We start from the raw sequence: 18,720 nt of genomic DNA, 5'->3' as shown, positions 1-18,720 counted from the left end.
TAACAAATTTAGATTATAGGAAGAGATTCTGATTGAGTATTAAAAGAAATGTCCAAGCACTATGCGGAGCAACAGTGGAATCATTTACGATGGGAGGGAGAGGAGGTACTCTTCATGGATATATTCAAGCAGTGGCTAGACCAGTGTTTCTCAACCTCAGCCACTTTCAGATGTGTGAACTTCAACTTCAGCATGCTGGCTGGGGAATTCTGGGAGTTGAAGTTCACATATCTTAAAATGGCCAAGTTTGAGAAATACTGGGCTAGACTGTTGTGCTGGATCCATCTGTTGTGGATACTTTAATTGGATTCTTGCTCAGAACAGGGGATGGGATCCAACGACCTAAACAGCCTCTTTTAACTTTGTGATTCTACAAATACTATATATTAACACTCACACATTATAAAAAGTATTTTTATGCTTCACTTGGGCACAGAATGCAATCAGTCCAAATTAAATTATATGTTCCCTTTTACATAAACATGAACAGCATTCTGCAAGCTAAAAAATTATGGAATGCATAGCATATTCATATATAGACATGGGATATATTTGGCATTAAAAATATTTCAGTTATACTATGAATACTGTATTCACTTTTCGTAAATAACTTCATATAGTCTTAGATATAGCTCCATAACATCAGCTGAAATACTCTGTTGTAACATGCCAGCCCTCAACAGCACACACCTTCACCAATTGAAACCATAATTTCTGATTGTTTCTGCCTTCTCCATTATTAAAGCCTCCAGCAAGTAGACAGAATGGCCAAGATTTTGCCCTCTTAGCCACAATTTACAATTGTACAATCTAGTACTTTTTCTTTTTTTTGCAGTGATTTCCATGCCCTGACTTGGCAGATTCTAGATGGTTTATGTTATTAATGCATTAAAACACCATATATAAAAAATGAAAATAAAATATATCAGTTGCTGTCCCCTAGTTAAAGTCTTTCTCTCCAGATATTCTAGGGAAGAGGACTGTTTTCACCAACTTCCTGAAGGATAAAAGGGTGGGGGCTAACCTGACCTCAGGGGGCAAACTATTCCACAATCAAGTGGCTGTAATAAGAAAGTAAATTTCCAGATCCCACCCCCCTTGTTATGGACTCCTCTGATTATAAAGTTGAAGAGAATGACCAAGCTAATAAAAGTTGTTGGAAACGGGCTAAATGACTCCCGCTTTTGCTGCTCAGCCTGGTGCAGGTCACCCTTTGATGTTTCAAGGAGTCCATTCTTGCAGCATTGTCTCCTGACTAGATTGTGTATGATGGGCAAATTCTGCCTGGAGAAGACAGGTTCAGGGGTACACACTCTTTTTTAATATCAGTGCTTTGTTCTTGGCCACCTAACACTTTATGGTAGTAAATTAAATTAAATACATACTCCATAAAAATAATTTAAATGCTACAATATAGGTATCCTTCTCAATTCTTAATTTTTAATTACAAAAAGAGGGGGGAAAAGACATAAAAAGTGCTTTAACAAAAAGTGAAAGAAATGCAACAAAGCGAAAAAAACTCTTTATTAATTCTTGATCATTTACAGTGACTAATGTCAAGCTACAGTTAGGTGAACCACAGTTCTTAACCAATCCAATTACCTAGGTTTGCACAAACACTGAACTATAAACCAGTCACATTGGCTGGGTTTATATAATACTTAACCACAAATTAGTCAACCACATTTTTACCTTGTGGAAACCATCCAGAATACTATGTTCAGTGGGCTTACCCCAGGAAATTGGATTGTAGATTGAAAATGCTATAAGATAAGCATTGTGAGATTTCATGCATGCATGCATGCATGCATGCATATATATATATATATATATATATATATATATATGAAATGTCATAAGAAATCTGTAACTCTTAAAAAAGCAATGCATTTTCCATATGCCTTTTATATTTGAACCTTTGAGATTATAAACCTAAAGGCAGTGACTTTCTCTTTTAATTAATCTGGGAACTAGTTTGGTTAGGCATAATGAAGTCACTACCTGTATTACATGTTGATGTCTCAGTAGCAAAATAAATTATTTAGTTATTACTGTTATTTATATGCCACTCAATTCTAAAAAGGCTCAGAGAGGCTTTTTGGAATTGAAGACATTTTAACTTACTATTCTTAAACTCCTCCCCACTCCTGGCCAACTATAAAAGACCTATATGGCATAGGACCAGGTTACTTGAGAGACGGCCTTCTTCCAAGAACACCTGCCTGCCCCACATGCTCCTACAGGGAGGGCATGCTCCAGGTTCTTTAAGTCTTGTCATCTTATGAGACCTAGGAAATGTGCCTTTTCCATGGTTGCCCCTGCTTTCTGGAACAATCCCCCCCCCCCCCCAGTATATGGCAGGCTCCAACATTCCTTGCCTGTTGGAAAGCCCTTAAGACCCGTGGCTCTTCCTCCAGGCATTAGGGGTTGGTTGAGTGGGAGTCCCCCCTCTGAGGTTTGTTTTGTTCTGTGCTTGGTTGCCAATTTACATTTTAGCTTTTGTATTTATATATTGGTTGTTTGTTGTTAGTTATTATTGCATGTTTATGTTGTACACTGTCCAGAGTTACACTGAATTGGGTGGCCTTGTAAATCTTGAAATAAATAAAACTATCATGTAGATATTTGGCTTGTCACAAACCTTTGACATTATAGAAACATAAGAAAGTGCCTTGTTCTGCCAGATCAGACTATCTATATGGACTATTTATCCATATAGTTCAATACAGCTTTTTATTATGTTATTAAGACCTCTGGAAGGGAAAAAAACTATTTTCATGAGTTAATAACCAATATAATCTTGTGATAAAGTTGCTATAAAGTGTTTAAGAGAGTTAAGATGATTAAGAACTTTCCAGAAGTATCATTCCAGAATTCAGTGACTGTACCAAATAGATCATAATTGTACCTTCAAGGAAATATTATGAATGAATATTGTAAGATGGAATGGTGTTTGTTCTGTGAATTCTTTAAAAATTGATTAAACAGATAAGTACATTTAATGCAGTGGGAAGAACAGCTAACTATATATATGTGTACATTTGTAAGTATGTGCAAATGTGCTTCTGAACATAAGAAAAAAGGGAGCACTACTGTATTATTCACCTCAATTATCTGCTTTGAACTTACTAAAAGGCAAACAAAAGTATTTATAAAGATATGGAAAACAACATGAATAGACCAAGCCATTGTGAAGTTCTCGGAATACATACTGCAGTTCTTTTCATCCATTCTTTACAACTGCAGTCAAATCAAGCTGGTACAAAGAGCAACAACTATGATAAGGCAAATTTAAAATGTTATACTGATATTCCTCCACTTTTCTATTCTACCTGCTCTTATGAGTTCAAGCTGTCATGTGTGATTATCTCTCTTTTATCCTCAAATCAACAACCTGTGAAGTAAGATTGAAATGAGTGGCCTAAAGTGATTTGGAGAGCTCCAAAGCCAAGTGTGCATTTCAACCTGAGGTTCCTTGATCCCAGTCTAGCTATTATGCTCCACAGTACATCATTCTTGTGTAAGGCCAGTTATACATTTCTAAGGACCATCTACAATAAAATGCTACAACCTAGTATATAAGCTTTTGAGCTCTTATTTTGCAACTTTTAACATAATAATAAAAGCATTTCCTTAGTTAAATTTTTCTAATAGATCAACAGTGCTTCCTTTGCTCACTGTATGTTACAAATACTAGACTATACCAGCCTTTGGTCTGATCTGAAAGAGCTTGTTTATATTTTAAATAAAGAATATTTGAAGGAAAATGTAGACAATTTACTATTTACTGAATTTATCAGCAAATAATTGTGTTAGCTAGATTTTGTTGGTACCAGTGCAGTTTGCAAGCCAGAGTTTCTAAAAATACACTGTTTCCTAAATTTTATTTGCTACACTATTAAAACAGGCAATTTCAGAGCTGCCACATTTTCCCCCTAGGATGACTTTCAGAAAATTCATAAGATCTCCTCTGAGTTATGCTTAACATCAAGTGACTTCATGGATACATCAATATAGATTTCTTGATAACAAATAGAACTTTTTGCCATTGCCTTTTTCTGTTTTTTTTCAAACTTTCCATTCAAGTGATCTCCCATCTAAGTAGCAACCATGTCCATCCCTGCTAAGCTTTTTGGTTTGTGTGAATACAATTACTCTGTATGTTTGTATACAGGGTAATAGGACTCCCTTACCTAGTCTTAATGTCAAAGCAAGCATTCATAATAGAGATTAGAGAGCACAGAGACAAAAGCCTGAAAGCAAAAGCTGCTGCTTCTACTACGTACACTATTTTCCAATCAGCTTATTTTATGACACTATTTTGTGCTTTGCCCAAAGGTCACAGAACTCTTCTCTGATGCTGCCACTAGGTGTTATAATGGCATGTACATCACATGCTTTTTCTTCTTATTAAAAAAAAAATAGACACCTTGGGAGTTTTGTTTCAGGGGCCACAATGAAGTTAGCTTTCCCTTTATACAAATACCAAGAGTGTGACAAAGATTGTCACCAAAATATTTACTCACCCAAGCAATGGTTACAAGTGTAGTCTGGGATTAGGACTACCAGGCTCTTGCAAAGAGCCCAATGAATAAGAAGGATCTTTTCCTTTACCACAAGAAAAAATAAAAGAAGACCCACGCTAACGAAGTTATTTTAGCAAGTCCCTGTTTCTCAAGCCAAAAATCCTGTGGCCATCAAGGAATTTCCCCAGGGAATTGAACAAGTGACATTCATTTCAGCGAATGCTTCGTTTTGGAGACAGGCAGCCTCTCCTCGGATAAACGATCCTCAGCGCCCTCTCCGATTGCGGCGGCGAAGCGCTTCATCCATATATATATATATACTTCCATATACGTATTTACACACACCCCGGCGCCGTAAGTGGGCGGCGGGGGAGATGTGTGGAGACCTCCCGCTGACTAGGAAGCCAGTCCGACAGTAGGCCGGCGCCGCCACCCCCGGGCGGTGGGCACCCGCGAGGTGATTCAACGTCAGGCTTCCTCCATTGCCCGCCAGCGCTTCTCTCGCGGAGGACAGATCATGACGGTGCCATCCTACCGCCCTGCCCCCCAAATGCCTTCACAAAACCCCCAACCACGGGGGGGGGGCGTCGGGAGAGGGAAGTTGCCGCCCCCGCAGCAGCTCAGGTAAGGAAAAGCGGCTGCCCGGAGGCAGATGGTTGCCCAAGCTCAGCCCGAGGAGCCATAGCGGCGGCAAAAGGGAACGAAGAGGCTTTTTTTTTACCTTACTGAGGACTCCACAGAGCTCAACAGGCGCCCCCGACTCGGTCTCGGGATCCTCTTCGGAGCCGGAGGAATGCCAGCTTTGGTTGTCCGACATGGAGGCACTTCCCTCAGCCCTTTCGCCGAGACGCCGAGACCACCGGAGCTCGCTCTCTACCTGATCAAGACTGCTCCGCTGCTCCGGGAGCCGCTACTGTTGCTACGCCGCCCCAGCCTAAGCCACCTTCGCAGCCCTTCCGTCTGTCTGTCCCCTTCTGGCCACCGCCGGGACAGCAGCTCGCGGATCTCCCCACCCTTCCGCGCACGCTGGTAGCCTTGACCATCAGAAGCAGCCTTTTAGCGGAGCGAGCGCGCGTCTTCTCCTTCTCCCCTCAGATCAACCTTGTGGCTGCGGCGGCGGCTGCTACCTCCATCGCCATCTTTTTCGCGACCCCTTTTTTGCCAAGCCCTTCTAATGCTCCTCACCAGACGGAGTAGTCTAGAACGAGGGCATGCTGGGAGTTGTAGTCACCAAAGGTGTTTGGCAGAGCACCGCCTTCTGGGAAAGCGGGTGGGGCGGAGGGCGTTAATCGCTCCCCTAAATTCTCTGGGCTTCCTGGTTGTTGCATTGGGTTTGCTTCCGCAAACTACCCGCGCCGCTTTTTTTTTTTTTTTGAAAACACAGTTGGTCGCCATCTTGGTGCGGCTTAATTATTGCGGAAACGGGGGCTGGTGAAGCAGCTGGGACTGAGGTGTGTTGGGGAGCTTATGGCTGCATTATGTGTCGTTAGGAAGGAACTGGTTTTGTGGGAGATTTTTTTTTACCTTCTTTGCATGTGTTTTAGATTTCCCCCAGGCCATCCTTTGGGAATAAATGGGGTGATTTATACTCTTCCCCGACTCTTACGTAAACAAGTAGAAGGAAGGGAAGAGAATGAGGGTTTTTTCGTAACTGAAACGGCTAAAGGTTAATCACGTGTTGGAAGAATGTGGGTCTCCTGGAAATGTGTGGAACGGGGAGGAAAAAAAGCTACGTGTGCTGCCAGCTCCAAACAGGGAGACGAAAGCTGATACGTAATGCGAGTTTACTCAGAGGAAAAGTTCGTTGGAACTTAACGGGGCTTAAAACGTGTGTAACCTATACAATAATGCTGCCTTTGTTACGCTGCAAGTCACAGAGACTGAGTTAGGGTCAATTATTTTGTTCCTATGGCTGCTTGTTGCGGGAAAAATGTAGTGGCTCGGTCGAGAACAGGGTTGAACATACTTCAGGTTATAGATTTTTAAACTAGACAGATTCATAAAATGGAATCTTTTAGAAAAAGCATATGTTTAGAATTGAAACCTAGTTCTTTCACCCCAAACCTTTTCCTAATTAAGAGTTCTCATTTGGATACTCTAAATTTGTTGGGTTCCCATTTTATTATTAAACAAATAGAAATTGTAAATCCTTTTGATCTATAGCTCAAGATTTTACTAGTAGCAATAGGTTCAACTTTTGGTGCAGAGCACAGATGGTTAATGGAGAGGAATCTTATCTAATGTACAGTAATGATACATAATGCCTCTTGTTGCAGTAGCTGTTTTTTTCACAAATACTTTGTCATCAGTGTGTTACAGATAAAGCACAAAGCTTATGTGACTGACTGGCAGTGCCAGGCACGGCATCCAAAATTTACTGCAATGAAATTACAACCCTTGTGAAATATGACATGTAAATCTGAGCTTTTTTTCCCTCCAAAACTTGGCTTGTTAGAGCCATGTAAAAGTGATCTGTGAAGACCACTGATTCTCAGCAGTCTTCAGCTGTGGCCTGTATTTATTTATATAATCAGTTTATATGCCTCCTCAAACACAGAGGAGATTCTAGGCAGTTTACATATTAGAATTAAGAACCACAAGATAATAAAAATAAAAAAGACTATAATACCAACAGCACATTGGGGAAAAGAACAGAACACACCTGATCATGATCATAAAACAGCAATCCAGTACCAGGGAGTGATATTGCCTTGGGGCTGTTGGAAGATTTTAAAGATTTGCAAAAGCACAATACAGTTGAAGCTGTGTAGACTTCAGCTCTTCCATAGGCAGATGCAGCCACAGAACCTGTGGGAAAAAAATCAAAAAGGTACTTTGCAGAATGCATTGGTTGTAAGCATCTCTCCTATTAAGTGTTGATGCAACCACATTATTTAGAAGATTCATTGGCTGATTCAAAAGAAATCTGCCTGTGCATGTGTATGAGCAGCTTTGCTGCTAGTCCTAGTGTTGTCTGTACAAAGAAAAAATACCCCTCAAAGTAGCTATATGTGGCTGCTTTAAGATTTCAGGAAGGGATGCTTCACCCACCAGTATGTTTTGCAAAGTACCTCCTTTGAATACTTTGCACAGCCATAGCATATACATGACATATATGAGGAGTAGATCTAACAGCCAGACTATGGCCATTACAGACACAGATGAAGATGGAGGGTAGGAACAATATAAGCTCTTGATCTCATTCCAGCAAGGTACTTCTTACTTCTACATAACAATAAACAAAAGTATCTTATTGGCTTAGGAAGGAAGGTTAACAAACCCTGAAATTAATATGAGATAGTTTGGTTACAGATTCTGAGTAATCAATTATATTTTTTACTCTTTTGCAGTTATCCTCAATCACTTTTATCCCTTGCAACATCCCACCTTTTTCCTTTTCTTTTTCTTCCTTATTGATCTCTATTTTATTCATGCTTCAGCAGCTGCCTGAAATATCCATTCTGTGCCTGGCTGCATTTGATAAACCTCTTAAAGACATTGGCAAGTTGGTTTGAAAGTGTTCATTCCTGCCTTCAGGGAATTGGTGAGGTAGATAGAAAACAAGTTAGATGAGTTAAATCAAATTTCAGGAGATGGTGGAGTTTCTCTGAAAATTGCAATCCATCATGGAACAGAGCTCCAATAACTTTGGCCACAAAGAAAAAAATATTTCCAACTGCAGCAATATTGTTTATGTTAGGGTTTCAAAGTCAATAGCATTAGTTTCAGTTAATATGCTTAAAAGATTATGTGGGATGAAGTCTGCATACTTTAAAGATTTATGTTTCTATTATATTTGAAATGGTGTTATCTGTGGTATAGCTGCAAATAAACATTACTGAGGACTTAATACAATAAACCAGCAGCCTCTAATACCATCAATCATGGTATTTTTCTGGGCCATTTCAGGGATTGGGAGTGGAAAGCACAGTATTATACTGGTTCTAGTCAATATTGATGGGAGGGAGGGGTAGAGCCCAAGACCCCTGCTTTATGGGGTGCTTGGACTCTACCCTCTCCCTGCTCTTATTTAACATCTATGTGAAGCTGCTGGATGAAGTCATCTGTTGACATGGGTGTAGTATCATTTTGCTGATGATAGCCAGCTGTATACCTCTGCCCTAGGCAAAAAAAGTGATGGTGCTGAGATCCTTTCCCAGTGTCTGGAGATTATGGGGGTTTTGATAGGGGAGAATAGGCTTCAGCTCAACCATGGCAAGACTAGTGGCTTTAAGGCCCCCTGGCTCTGAAGATTTTCATGATCACTGGCTGTAATAAAGGATTTGTTTTGATTTGGAGATTTTCTATCTTTAACTCTGCCTGAGTGTGCACTTCCCCAGTCAGCATTGGTGTACAATTTGGGGCTCCCCCTAGACTCAGGTTCTGCTCAAAAAGCAGGTGGTTGCTGTGGCTAGGAGGACCTTTGCGCAAGTTTGTCTTGTGCATCAACTGCAGCCATTCCTGGACTAGGAGGCCTTGCTCATAGTGACTCATGCTTTAGTTATCTCTCATTTGGATTATTGTAACACACTGTACATGAGGCTGCTCTTTAAGAGCATTTGGAAGCTACAGCTGGTCCAGAATGCAGCCCTACAGGCAGTTTTTGGCATTTTCTGTAACACCCCTATAGCACAGCTGCTGCATGAGCTACACTGGCTTCCAGATGCAATTCAATGTGCTGGCTATCACCTATAAAGGCGTACATGGCATAGGGCCAGGAGATTTGAGGGGGTCCCTGTTTCTGATGGTCTCTGCTAGGCCCACCAGTTCTTCCCCTATGAAACAGCATCCCTCTGGAAATCTGGTTGGCACTGACCCTGTTAGAATTTTGTAAGGCACTGAAGACCTGGCTGTTCCCCCAGAAGTTTGGACCAGGAGGTTTGGTAAGCTCTGTTGGTAAAGCTGTTTTTGTATAAGTTGGGCTTATTAATAAACAATTGTGGTTTAAATGGCTAAAGGTTGTTTTAACCTTGTATACCGCCCAGAGTCACTGTGTGAAATGAGTGGCCATATAAATAATTTTAATAAATAATCCATACACATACATATATATACACACACACACACACATACACACACATGTACACACACACACATACACACACACATATATATAACCATTTATTGATTTTAATTACAGTAATAAAACTAATAACTGAACTCAGAAAGAAAGTAAGAAGAGACAATAAAAAGTGCAAAGAAGGAAAAAGTTAAGTGAGATAAAGAAAAAACATAGAAAAAAGAATAAAAAGTGTGGGAAAAAGAAAAAAATATAATAAGCAAAAAGAAAAATATATAACGAAGTGACTTCCAATTTTCATCACAATTATAAACAAAATTGGTAGCTCTTCATCCTCTAAAGGTTATAAACAGATATCTCTTCTTCCCACAACCCATCCCTTATCTATAAGCAAATCCATAAGACATCCACTTTTCAATCCTGGTGTTAGCAAAAAGTCTGTAAAAGGTTGCCAGAATTTTATAAAAACACGTCCTATTTTAACCTTGATCAAATAAACCAACTTTATATTCCTTCCTTTTACTTCTGAAAATCTTAATCTTTAATCAGTTCAAATATTGTTACAGGAATTGATCTCTCTCCAATTCTTCTTTGTCCCATCACAAAAGTTTCTTTGAGGCTTTAAAAAGCTCTTTTGTAAATCCAATAAAAAGACATTATCCAGGTCTTTCTTTTGGTTTATTATTTGAAATTCCCCTTGAATTTTTAAAACTTTGGTCAGTTTCTTTTGTATATTCAATAAAGAATCCTTATCTGGGTCATTCTCTTGGCCTGTCACTTGTATTTCTATTTTAAATGCCTTCTCTGTCTTATAATCCATACTTTTTTTTTGGCCAGTATTTTTGATTCTACTATTTCTGCATCAAGCAAGATTTGTTTCACATCTGTCATTCCTTTACTAACATCTTTTGAACATAATCTATCCATAGAAGCAGACATTGTTACTAATATTGTTGATATTCTGGCTACTAATTTCCAACCCCATTCTTCAAAGATTTCCTTTAGTATTTCAAATGTTACAGCATTTTGTGTCATTTTGTAAATCCCAATACTGATCAAAGCCAAAAGCAGGTTTATACTTTTTTTTCCTTTTTGCCTGGAATCTTTAGTCCCCTCTAGTGTCCAATTTAAATCATAGTCTCTAATCTCTGTTATGACTTACAGTAGACAAAATCATTTTGGTTCCCATGAAAAGCTGTTTATTTTATATAGTTAGTTCCAAAATCTTATAGTAAAAGTTTCAGTGTTGCAGAATAGTCTGGACCCTTAATTCATTTATAACTTTCTTAGTTCAAAATCTTATTTAGCTTTTTACCATTTATTTCAACTTCTTTAAGTTCTTAAACTTAAACTTATTTTTTCTTTTGTTCAGAAATGAAGATAGACTTGCCAGGTGGCTTTTCAAACTTGTACTGAAGATCTCCAATAGCTTTAAGATAGTTTAATAAGCAACTTCTGAAAGTGATTAGAAAGCAAGGTTAGTGAACTTAGTGCCCTTTAAAAGGCTCTGCCATGGTTGTGAGCTTTATGACTGATCCCTTCATATCCCAGTGCTCAAACCTGTGGAAGACTACTATCCTGTGGCTTTCTCGCGAGGAGCAGCCATCCAGAGCACATGTGCACTTGTCCGGAGAGGTTCCGAAGAACCAAACTACTCACCAGTTCTTCGGTCTTTGCTGCGATCATCATCTCTGCTCTCCTAGAGATGTGTTTAGCTTGCCATGCCTCCCCTGGAGGTAGGTAGGTAGGTAGGTATGTATGTATGTATGTATGTATGTATAAATAAATAAATAAATAAATAAAATCCTATATAACTAATGACAATTTTTCAAAAATTCAGAAACTAAAAAATTTTTAAAGACGACGTATTTCAAAAAATTGAAATGTTTTATTTTACTGATCTAAAGTTATCTTTTTTAATTTAAATAAAATACACATAATTTGGTTTAAATTCACTTTAATGGTTAATTTATAAATGTAGTCATGCTTAATTGTGCATGTGTATGTGTTAAAATCTCATTAATAAGAAGGCACTTGTTTTCTATTATATTTTTCCAATTATTTTAGAAAGCATCCTGTCCAAAATAAATGGAAAGAAAAACTATTGCTCCAGAAGTCTTTTCCCCCCAGAGCTTTGCATATCTATAATTCCTTTTTAATTACTAAAGAGGATATTAAGAGAGATACCATATTTACCTAAAAGGAAGACCAACCTGAATTTAAGAGGCTTTCCCCCTCTTCCATTCAAAATGACTCAAGTATAGGTAAATCGTTTTGGAAAAAAACCTAGTCTGTCTTTCAAGTAAATACAATATATCTCAAAATGTTTTAAAATTTTAGCCATCTTCACAAAGTAGGAAAATTAAGTATCTTACTGTTATGCTTTATGAACAGTTTATAACCAAAATAACATGTATTCTAATTTTTTTTAAAGTAAGGGAGAGGGGAGAGATCTCCCTATAATTCCAGAATAACATTCTTCATTCAGTGTTTGAAAAGGTTTTCAATAAAGCCCATTAATTCAATTGACATATTTATGACTTTTCTATAGTTAATGCTTTCATTTGGGGAGGGGGTACCTTCAAGTCAGTGTTGACTCCTGGTGACTGCCTGGACAAGTCCCTGCAGTTTTCTTGGCAAGATTTCAGAAGTGGTTTGCCACTGCCTCCTTCCTAGGGTTGTGAGAGAGTGACTGGCCCAAGGTCACTTAAATGGCTTCCTGTCTAAGGCGGGACTAGAACTCATGGTTTCCTGGTTTCTAGCCTGATGCTTTAACTATTAACCAAACTGGCTCTAATACTTTCCTAACTAGCAAAATGCTAAATATGTCAACTGAATTTTATGGGTAGAGCTCCCTGATAAGCTGGTAAAGGGTTGTAGCCCTATGGTATAATTATAGACATGTTTACTCAAAAGCATTGCTATGTTCACTGTGTCTTATCCTTAGTGTGTTTAGGATGGCAATCACAGTTTATCTCTGAGTGAATTTAAACGTTGTGTATATTCCTTCTTAAATGTGTATGTGGGTATGTTTATATATCATAAGTTTTACTGCGATATTTTCAAATTGGTATTCATGATATTGAGGAAAGATATTTGATAATCTAAAAAATGGAGTATTTCCTTTTAGAATTTCACGTATTTTAAAAAGTAGTAGTATTAGTCTAAAGAGGAAAGCAAAATGAGAAACAGGATATTCTGACATGGAATTAATCAAACACAATTTGAATATTGATAATTATAAATGAAACTTAATCAGTGTTGGATAAAACCAGAGAAGAGCAAATTAGTTTTGTTTCTGTAGTGCACCAGGTCTGTTTTAAACAAAAAGAAAAAGAGTCTACAAACTAATTAGTTTTAGAGATAAAAATGGTTTTTTTTTTTCCAGAGGATTTTTTTTTTGTGGGGGGATAGAATGACTGATTAATAGCATCTACCGTTTAGTAATAGTTTTCTAACTACTGTATGTAGTTTTGATCTGGCCTTTGCCAGACCTGCTGTGTCTTGCATTGGTAGTTACATTTGAGGAAGAGAGAGACAAACTGGTAACAGTCCAGAAGAGAGAAATCAGTAGATTAGAATGTTAGAAACTAGTTGTGAGAATTGCTTGTATCTTATGAAAATACTGCTAAGGGTAAAAGATTATTAAAGGAAGTTTATTTCTCTGCGGAATAAAGAACATTTTTTCTTTTGTGTACTGCTGAATATTAAGATACTTTCAAATGTTAAAAAATTAGGAATAGTAAACCATACATGGATGTACTATTATGGCAAGCTTTGAAAAGCGTAATTTAGAGATAGCATTAACATTGTGCTTTCTGTTATAGCTAGCATGTAGCTGACCTGAATTTCCCTTTCTGACATAATGGTTAGTGATTTAATTTTTGAAAAACCTGGTGATGATACACAGATGTAAACTAATTAGAAATTATTGTAGCATATTTAGATCCAGTTTGTTAGTTTGAAAACAGTGGGGAATGAACATCTTCTTGGTAGCTACAAAGGGGGGAGAAATGGTTTTTTTATTCTGTGCTTCTCATTGCAGCAACCTTTCAGTACAGGCCATGGATGTGAAATTATCTAGTCTTCATATTAGCCAACTCCTAATCTGATCAATATGATAACCAAAATATCTTTAATAAAGTTTCTTGAATATTTTTCATAAGAATATTTCTTATAAGGAATAGACTTGCCTGTTAAATGGGCTATGTTTATAGATAGGTATACATAAGCGTTTACAAGCAACTATGCTTCTATATAACTTCCATACTTGACATTGCTGTTATTTAAAAAAAAAAAAACTCACATTGATGATAATTTATAATAATGCCCTGGATAGGAAGATCATTGCAACCTTGATGATTACTGAGAAAATTATATAATTGTTCATCGTGTAGCTGATCACTTAGGAATATACTTCCTATCTCACTTTAATTATGAAGATAAAATGATTGAGTTGCTGGTGGGGAAGAGGTATAAAGTATCTCCTCCATTTCTACCATTTTTTGTCCCTTTCATATTATCTCTGATAAGATAATTGACTTTTTCATGTAAAAAACCGTAGTTAGCATTACGTTGATTAGGATTTTTCCCCCTTTGACAGGCTCTTAAATTACAATTGCATTGTTTCTTGATGCTTTCTTACAATCATCTTATTACAACAGTGCTTTAAGCTTAGTTGTTCCTTACAGCAGCAAACTTATTTTGTTAATGCCAAACAGGAACTTCACTTTATTCTTCATGCCACTAAAGGATTCTAATTCCAAGTGTTGTCAGCTGGGTTGCAGCAAAAATCACAGCCTAGATTAATGTTACCATATCAATCTGAAGCACAGTTTATCGCAATTAAAGCTTTGGACTATTTAATGCAAATTGTTGATGGGATTTCTGCTTAACCAAGTCACAGGTATGATTGCAATAAAAAAGGCTACAAAATTATAACAGCAATTTTACCTTTCATCTAAAAAAGGCCTAAGAGAAGCAAGCCTCATAAGCCCTTGAACACATGCAAGCTAATCACAACATATTCCTTGTATATCTCCAGCAGCAGCAGGAGACTGAAGCTGACAAAAATTCTGTGTTGTAACATAGCTCTTCTAAATTGCAAAGCTCCGGTGACTGGAAAAAAAAAGGTTCCGATGGTACAGAATGATTATACAGTGTGATGTGCTTGTGGACTCATGCCTAAATTCTTAGAGTATTTAGACTTTGTGTGGTGAGGGAAAAGATCTTTTGTTGGAATTTCAGTATTTTATTAAAATCCAGTTTCATCCATTTGAAGAATGAGTTTTTAGAAAAAGAGCATCATTGTGAAGAATACAATGTATCTGAAAAATAAAATAATTCAACAGAATAGATAACTTGAAATAATCTTATTTGGAATAAAAGCTTTGTTAAATAATGTAATGATTATTAACCTTTTTTAACTATGAAAAACAAACTTACCTAGTTACGCTAAAGTTCTTCTAACTATACATGAAGCCTTCAGAGCTTGGAATGTGTTTGTATTACTGATCATCTTTTGCCCATTCCTTTTCCTTGGCTGACTTAATTGTGAGAGGGTGGCGTTATAGTTATTTTCATTCTGGTTTGTAGCAGGAAATAGTAATTTTTTAGTGACCCAGAGGCCATTGTGAGTGACACAATGATGCAAAGTGGGCAGGGTGATGATATAAAAATGAGCAACACCAAAATTTTACATAATTGTTCTTGGTTTTGGGAGAGGGTTTCTGAATACTGTAAACTATGCTGTAGTTTTAGGGCTTGTTTTGCAATTTTGTTTCTTTCCTGTTTCAGAATGGTAGGAAACTGCATCACCAATATTTACAGATGGCTTTTGAGACAGTAAAAAATCATTTCTAGTCTGTATGGAGCTCTGGGATGGCAGGTTATCTACTCCTGTGTTAGGTCATTGTGTAAAAAGTGAAAATATATCCAAAGATAATGTATTTGTAAGAACTGTGCAGAGCTTTGAAGGGGTGCTTTGATTCAAAAATGTTTCAGTCAAAGCATCTCTTTGAAGTAGTACCTTGGATTAAAGAGAACATTCCCTTCAAAGTACCAGATCACATAAAGGTGTGTTTCTGTATGCTCTTATCCCCTAGTGTGAATAATCCAAGTTCTTTCAATGTGTGAGGTGGAGTGATTTGATTTTCTAGTCAAGACAGTGCCTTGAATTAAATTGGATTGTTGCATCAACCTGCATCAAGGCAACAGTTTGAGGCAGAGTAGCACTGTTAGTATAGCCCTATTGCTTGTGTAGTCTTTCATCAAGAAGAGGTTTTGAGATATTATCGAACCTGTCACTTACAGTGCTGAATAAACAGAGGTAGTAATAGCATTTTTATTCCCATTGTTCTTTACAACTATAATTACTCTTTTAATATATCTGCTTTTCATTTTTTAATTATATAAAAAAAGAAAATGGTGACAAAAATTGTATCTCATAAATATTAAACAAAACTTAGTCTAACTATATAATCTTCTCATGCCATTCAGTTACAGGTAGACCTTGTTTAACAACTGCCTTGTTTAACAACAATTTGTAGTTACAACAGTGATGAAAAAATAGTTTTACAGCCAATCCTCGCATTAGTGACCTTTGTAGGTCTGTAAAGCAAAGGAAAGCTGAAATAAGATTGTAAGCACAGTCATGGTTTCACTTAGCAACTGCTTCCCTTAACAACCAAGTTGCTGGTCCCAATTATGGTTGCTAAACAAGAACTACCTGTAAACTACTATCATTTAAATCATTTTCCTTTATGATAAAAAATGAAGTCAATTATATAAATTAATTTTGCAGCCTAAATGCCTAAAAATACCTCCAAATGGGACTCTAGCTGATTTCTTTTTTCAGATTTAGAAAGAGATTATCCAGACTATTGTATAACAGATGGACAATTGGTACCCTGGCAGCCTTGCAGTATCATTTTTTAAACAGTCGTAAAACCATGCAATATCCAGTGCCATCATCTTCCTGTAAGTTTCCACACTGATGGTATATAATTCAAAAGAACATAAGCATGAACAGAAACCAGTGAATCTGCTAAAACATAATTAATATTTGAAATAATTTCTGTCCAAAAGGGAGACACTACATGGCCATATAATATTAATATGTTTTGAGCACTGCATTTCAATTAGCTGAACCCATCTTTCCCAACAGATACCCAGGGACCCAGTAGACATGAAGTAGTTTTTGTTTAATTAATTGTAATTGTAAATCTATAGAAACATCATATATAGATGCCAAATTGGTATTGCCTTGAGCTAGTTCCTTCTATGGCCCTCTGTTGTTTTTTATTAAAAAATCTTATTAAATCATATTTTATGATAAAATAAAGCCAAAAATTCAAACATTCAACCCTCTAGTGATAAGAGAGAATTCTGAAGCCTCCTAAGGCTGGTGGCTCCATATCTGTCAGAAGATAACTTTAACCAAAAATATTGCTGCTTTCCACTTGTTTGGCAAATGATACTGTATTGCAACTCCTCAACTAATATAAATTAATAAGCTTAGATAATGAATGTAAGTAAGATATATACAGTACTTCACACTTTTCCCAGGTTCTTATCTGAATATATTTGTGTTTAGAAAAAATAATGAATATAACACTGATGTGTGCATATGCAGATAATTCTATTACGATATTATAAGAGTGTCAGCAGTAGACTCTAAAACTATGCAGTTTTTCTTTTTCAGGGTAATTGAGAAACTGTTTGCTTGGTTGTACAATGGAAAATGCAAAGAAAGATAACGCTTCTTCCAGAGAAGGGCTACTCCTTAGGATGGGTCTTAATGATAACAAAGCTGGAATGCAAGGGCTGGATAAAGAGAAGATCAACAAAATCATAATGGAAGCCTCCAAGGTTTGTTTACATAAGATTTTTTTTTAATTAAATGTTTTATCTATTCACATTGGTTGTATTCAGTAAAAAGTGTAGAGTATCTACTAGCGTGATGTAGGTAGTAGGTATGAATGGTCATTACATTAAATGCTAAAATTAAATCTATAAAGTTACTGTGCATTTCCAGTGGATAAAGTGGTGTGATTTGAGGTATAGGATGCATAACAAGCAGGGCTCTCAACTATTAGCACTCCCAGTTATTTGAGGATTTGTGCTAGCACAAGGTCTCCTATTGCTAGGAATGTGATCAGGCAGCTTGAAGTAGCCATGTATGTGCAACCAGAACAGTGGGGGAGAAGTAACATGCTGCTCCACACCATGTATACAAATACAGTTGTATTGCAAATCTTGGGGCACTTGTCACCTTCATTCAGTGGAATGTAGGTCTACATATTAGCATTCTAATTACTGACATAGATGTGTAAATCATTGTTATAAGAATTTTAGTTGTGATTCTAAAACTAATTTCTTTTAAAAAATGGTACATGAGTTTGCTTCGTACCTTGTCTTTTTCACTATGACGGTAAGCTTGTATGCAAGGACAATCATATTTTAATCTATGTACTTAGCCATTTTAGACACAACTAATAATACTGTATTATTAATCAGTGGGACAGTTTAAATAACTGCTTTTAAGATTGCAGTCTTCTCATCAGTACCTAAGTACTGGTACATATCTCCCTGAAAATACAGGTCTAATTCATTTTTGTTAATAACATTGTATTTGTGCTGTGCTTTATTTGTTTATATTGTTTTATCTTATTTTTTTCATGAGTTATGAAATGTCTTACCAAAGTATTGCACAAAATATTTCTGTGTCTAAATAAAAACATTCTGACACAGTTCAGTATAGCTATATGATTATTTGGCGATTCTTGCTTTCTTCCATACCCTAAGTTATGCCACCCTAATAGCTAATATAACAAACCTGGAGGTCAAAGTCCTTTGTATGTGCTCTTCTAATAGCCTTCATAACATAAATATAATTAAACTGTTATGTGCCAGACTGAAATAATTTTAATCTCTTTGGCAGGGTTCTAAATTTTATGAAAATGAACTTAAAAAAGATCAACAAGTTAATAAACGGATTGAAAAAATGCTGAAACTAAAAAGTAAGATCACAGAGCCATGGATTTTGAAAGCACAGTTGCAGGTAATTTCTCTAAATGTCTTGAAAAGACCAGCCAGGTAAGGAGAAAGAAAGTGGAAAGATTATTCCCTTTAGTTCAACTCCATTTTGTATAGGATTGCTTGATTTAATCTAAA

The 18,720-nt window shown here is 36.8% G+C and overlaps 2 protein-coding genes across 11 annotated transcripts in view; one reads left to right on the top strand and one right to left on the bottom strand.

Annotated features, from left to right (window-relative positions):
* The window catches only part of CERT1 (ceramide transporter 1), a 79,880-nt gene extending 74,166 nt beyond the window's left edge, over nucleotides 1–5,714 (bottom strand). The window contains exon 1 of one of the 2 annotated variants that reach the window (XM_088130466.1): nucleotides 5,248–5,714. In XM_088130466.1, coding sequence (XP_087986592.1) covers nucleotides 5,248–5,343 — 96 coding nt within the window. In that variant the 5' untranslated portion in view covers nucleotides 5,344–5,714. The remainder of the gene's footprint in view (nucleotides 1–5,247) is intronic. The other variant, XM_088130467.1, reaches the window with a different exon arrangement.
* Nucleotides 4,976–18,720, top strand: part of POLK (DNA polymerase kappa) — a 42,136-nt gene continuing 28,391 nt past the window's right edge. Inside the window, exons 1-4 of one of the 9 annotated variants that reach the window (XM_025174195.2) lie at nucleotides 10,919–11,282; nucleotides 11,614–11,810; nucleotides 17,249–17,415; nucleotides 18,488–18,607. In XM_025174195.2, the coding sequence (XP_025029963.2) occupies nucleotides 17,281–17,415; nucleotides 18,488–18,607 (255 nt within the window). In that variant the 5' untranslated portion in view covers nucleotides 10,919–11,282; nucleotides 11,614–11,810; nucleotides 17,249–17,280. Of the gene's footprint in view, nucleotides 5,151–5,875; nucleotides 5,978–10,918; nucleotides 11,295–11,613; nucleotides 11,811–15,568; nucleotides 15,875–16,397; nucleotides 16,525–17,248; nucleotides 17,416–18,487; nucleotides 18,608–18,720 lie in introns of those variants that run through there. The other 8 variants (XM_088130465.1, XM_007439860.4, XM_025174198.2 and 5 more) reach the window with 8 other exon arrangements.

The sequence above is a fragment of the Python bivittatus genome, unplaced genomic scaffold, assembly GCF_059951505.1.
Source record: "Python bivittatus isolate LINGU-HERP-01145 unplaced genomic scaffold, Pbiv_v1 ctg000850_np1212, whole genome shotgun sequence".
NCBI lineage: Eukaryota > Metazoa > Chordata > Lepidosauria > Squamata > Pythonidae > Python > Python bivittatus.
This window is presented reverse-complemented; position numbering and strand designations above follow the sequence as displayed.